Source organism: Physeter macrocephalus, chromosome 11, assembly GCF_002837175.3.
Source record: "Physeter macrocephalus isolate SW-GA chromosome 11, ASM283717v5, whole genome shotgun sequence".
In the NCBI taxonomy this organism is placed as follows: Eukaryota; Metazoa; Chordata; class Mammalia; order Artiodactyla; family Physeteridae; genus Physeter; species Physeter macrocephalus.
The window spans coordinates 108,127,806-108,131,132 of NC_041224.1; the positions used below are offsets into that span (position 1 = coordinate 108,127,806).

The 3,327-nt window shown below is 55.2% G+C and overlaps 1 protein-coding gene across 3 annotated transcripts in view; it reads right to left on the minus strand.

Annotated features, from left to right (window-relative positions):
• Positions 1-803: 803 nt before the first annotated feature.
• The window catches only part of LOC102996600 (granzyme B), a 4,198-nt gene continuing 1,674 nt past the window's right edge, over positions 804-3,327 (minus strand). The window contains exons 2-5 of one of the 3 annotated variants that reach the window (XM_007119681.1): positions 2,366-2,513; positions 1,770-1,905; positions 1,313-1,570; positions 804-1,028 (exon numbers count right to left, since the gene is read on the minus strand). In XM_007119681.1, the coding sequence (XP_007119743.1) occupies positions 885-1,028; positions 1,313-1,570; positions 1,770-1,905; positions 2,366-2,513 (686 nt within the window). In that variant the 3' untranslated portion in view covers positions 804-884. The remainder of the gene's footprint in view (positions 1,029-1,312; positions 1,571-1,769; positions 1,906-2,365; positions 2,514-3,327) is intronic. The other 2 variants (XM_024117529.1, XM_024117532.1) reach the window with 2 other exon arrangements.

A 3,327-nucleotide genomic window follows, 5' to 3' on the forward strand; every position in this document is an offset into this window, starting at 1 on the left:
GACATCCTTCATGGGCCCTGCCTGGTGCCAGCACAGGCCTGGTCCCCCTGATACCCCTCTCTGCCAGGGCATGAGCTGGGTTTGCATCTCAGTGGTGATGCCCTGCTGGAACCTCAGGGTGCTCAGGGTGTCCTGGGTGGGAAGGATATGAGGAAGGGGTCAGCTCAGATCAGTGTGGTCTGGAGGGGACAGGAGCCGGTGGACTCTGAGAACTCGTGGTGGTGAGCAGGGATGGACACGAGGCAGCCTGGGGACTGGAGGCAGAGCTGGTCCGTGAGCTCCGAGGAGGGCTGGGAGGACACTCAGCCTAGGTGAGAATGAGGAGCTTCTCAAGAGACCCACCCCTGCTCTGCGCCAGCTTCCCTGGCTGTGGGAGAGAAACGTCTGCTCAGGAAGGCGCCTCCCCTCCCCTGTGGTGGGGCTCTGTCCTGGAGCTGCAGCCCTAGGCTGTGCCTGCTTGGTGTCCAGGACCCGTGGTGTGATCCCCTCCTCTCCCCCATGTAACACAGGGCAAGGAGCCAAGAAGCTCACCCTGAGCCCCAGGACCAGAGAGGTTCATGTTTTCTCCTGATGGTGCTCAGCTTCAGCCCTGGCAGGAGGGCAGGCCCTGAAAGACGGGTGTGGGTATGCAGGACCTGGGTAACATCTTTGCATGGGGTTTATGGGAAGAGATGGAGGGAGGGGGAAGAGGTGGAAGCAAAAAACTGCAAAATTTTGTCGTTGGCTTTTGAAACATAGAGTGGGTGCCTATGAAGAAGGGTCAATGAGTAAACGAGAAGCGAGCCCTTCCTGCTCAGCTGAGAGACATTTATTCAGCTGCTGATACCTCCAACCCCCCCGTGTGATTCTGGATCAGCTCCAGGGAAGAAGGTCTGGTTCCGCAGTCAGAGGCTTTTCATGGTTTTCTTTATCCAGGGCAGGAAACCTGAGACTTTGGTGCAGGCCCGTGGAGGTGACCCATTTTTTTGTCCATAGGAGACGATGCCCTGGGCCACATTGTTACACACCAGAGGGCCCCCGGAGTCCCCCTGAGGACAGAGAAGGGGAAGAACTGAGCCAGGTCTCCTCCTGGTCCTTCCCCCACCCCGCCATCCCAAGCCCCCTCTTGGGGGAGGCCACCTTGCATGGCCTCCGGGTAGGAGATCAGAGGGCAGGGCAGGCCCCCGTGGTCCCCTCGGCTGCCAAGCCCTGACCCTGGACATTGTCACTGCTTCACTTCACCAGGTGGCAGCTCCCTCTCCTCCCCCTGGTCCCAGATCTTCTGCAAACACGTGTCTCCCCAGGACCAGGCAAGTTAGGTGGTCATTCTCACCTTAAAGGAAGCTTTGTTTTCCTTTGGGTCCCCCACACACAGCTGAATGGCATTGTTGTAGTAACTGTGTAAGTGGGATTCACACTTTTGATCCTCCTGTATGGTCAGCTTTACCTCCTGCAGTGTGTCTGAGTACCTGCCCATAGCGACCAGCCCCCAGCCGGCTACACGGCACACCTGTCCTGGCTTCACCCGGGCCTTGCCCCTGGGCAGGCTGAGGGGTCTCACGGCTGCAGTCTGCTTGGCCTTTCTCTCCAGCTGATGGGAAGAGGCGAGAGAGTCCAGCTCAGCCAGTGGTCCCCGGGCCTGGACATGGCAATGATGCTGCAGTGTCTTCCCTCTCACCTGAGCCACAGGGACTGGTCAGGCAGCCAGATGGGAGGTAGGAAAGGGACGCGTATCAGTGGGAGGGGAAATGATCTGTTTCCAGGAGGGGAGGAGAAGCAAGGAGGTTTACCTTTAGTAACATGATGTCATTGGAGTAGTTCTTTTTATTATAGTCTGGGTGGGGGATGGCTTTTCTCACTGGGATGACCTGCTGGGTCCTCTCCCGATCCTTGATGTTGTGGGCCCCCAGGGTGACGTTGACTGAGCTGCACAGAGAGCAGAGCAGGAGGTGGAGTCACAGGAGATACAGCCCAGGAGCCATGAAGGGCAGGTGACACCAGGGCAGGGCTGCAGCTGAGGGGAAATGCAGGCAACAGGAGGGCCCTGGGGGCTGAACTGCCTGTGCCCTCTGTTTCTTGGCAGCCAAGGTCAGATTCTGGAGCCATTGGTAAGGGCACAGTGGTTCCCAAGTGTCAGTTAGCCCCAGGAAAACATGTGAAATTGCATTAGTTTGCATTCTGATACCAAGGCATGCCCTATCTCTAGTCTCTCTTACTTCAGCAATGCCTCTGGCACTGACCTGCCCCTCCCCCCTGCCCTCTTTCTCACCCTCTCAGGAGCCCTCCCAGCTCATGTGTTCCTAGGAGCCTGGTTGCTTCCAGAGAAAAAGGCAGGGCTCCCTGCCAGGGGTTTTCAGGAGGGTGCGGGCTACTTTCATCTCCTCACCTTCCCCAGCAGTGAGCGGCTGTCAGCACAAAGTCCTCTCGAATCAGGAACCCACCGCACCTTTTTTGGTCATCCTGGTCCCAGATCTGAAGAAATGCCATGTAGGGGCGGGAGTGGGGCTTGGCCTCATGGCCCCCGATGATCTCCCCTGAAGGAAAAGACTGTTCTGCTTGTGTGCGACCACTGACTGCACCTGGCAGACATCGGCTTGATGCTCAGAACTGCTGGGCACTGCAGGTCCAGCCTGACCTGAGGTTGGGGGTGTGAGGGACCTCAACATCCTCTTCTAGAAAAGGGAAGAGCAGCAGTTCTGGGTCTGTGAAACTGTCTTCCACACATAGTTGGAGGTGAGCATACCTGTCTTAGGTACAGCAAAGTCCTAGAGGCTTCTGAACATTCCTCTCCTGACTATGCTTTGTTTCAATGAGTTTCTAAGGGCCCTGTCATCCCGTCTAGGATAACCTTGCTTTCCAGTGCTCAGGACTTTAGAGTAGGGATCTCAATGTCGTCATAGCCTATTTCCCAGGGCCTGACATGTAGTAAGGGCCCAATAAATATTTGTTGGCTACATGAAGGAATGACCACACCCCTGTCCACCCTCCACCGACACACGCACAAAATGGGCCTCTGGAAGGGGGTTGTTGGTAGGGCCAATGCTGGTGGGATTCTGGAAAGGAGAGAAGTTCTGGTCTGCCCAACAGTGGCTTCATCCTTGAAAGAGGGGAGCTACTAATGGCTTAGGAAGAAAAGCAGATTAAAGACCTAAATGTAAGGCCAGAAACTATCAAATGCTTAGAGGAAAACATAGGCAGAACACTCTATGACATAAATCACAGCAAGATCCTTTTTGACCCACCTCCTAGAGAAATGGAAATAAAAACAAAAATAAACAAATGGGACCTAATGAAACTTAAAAGCTTCTGCACAGTAAAGGAAACCATAAACAAGACAAAAAGACAACC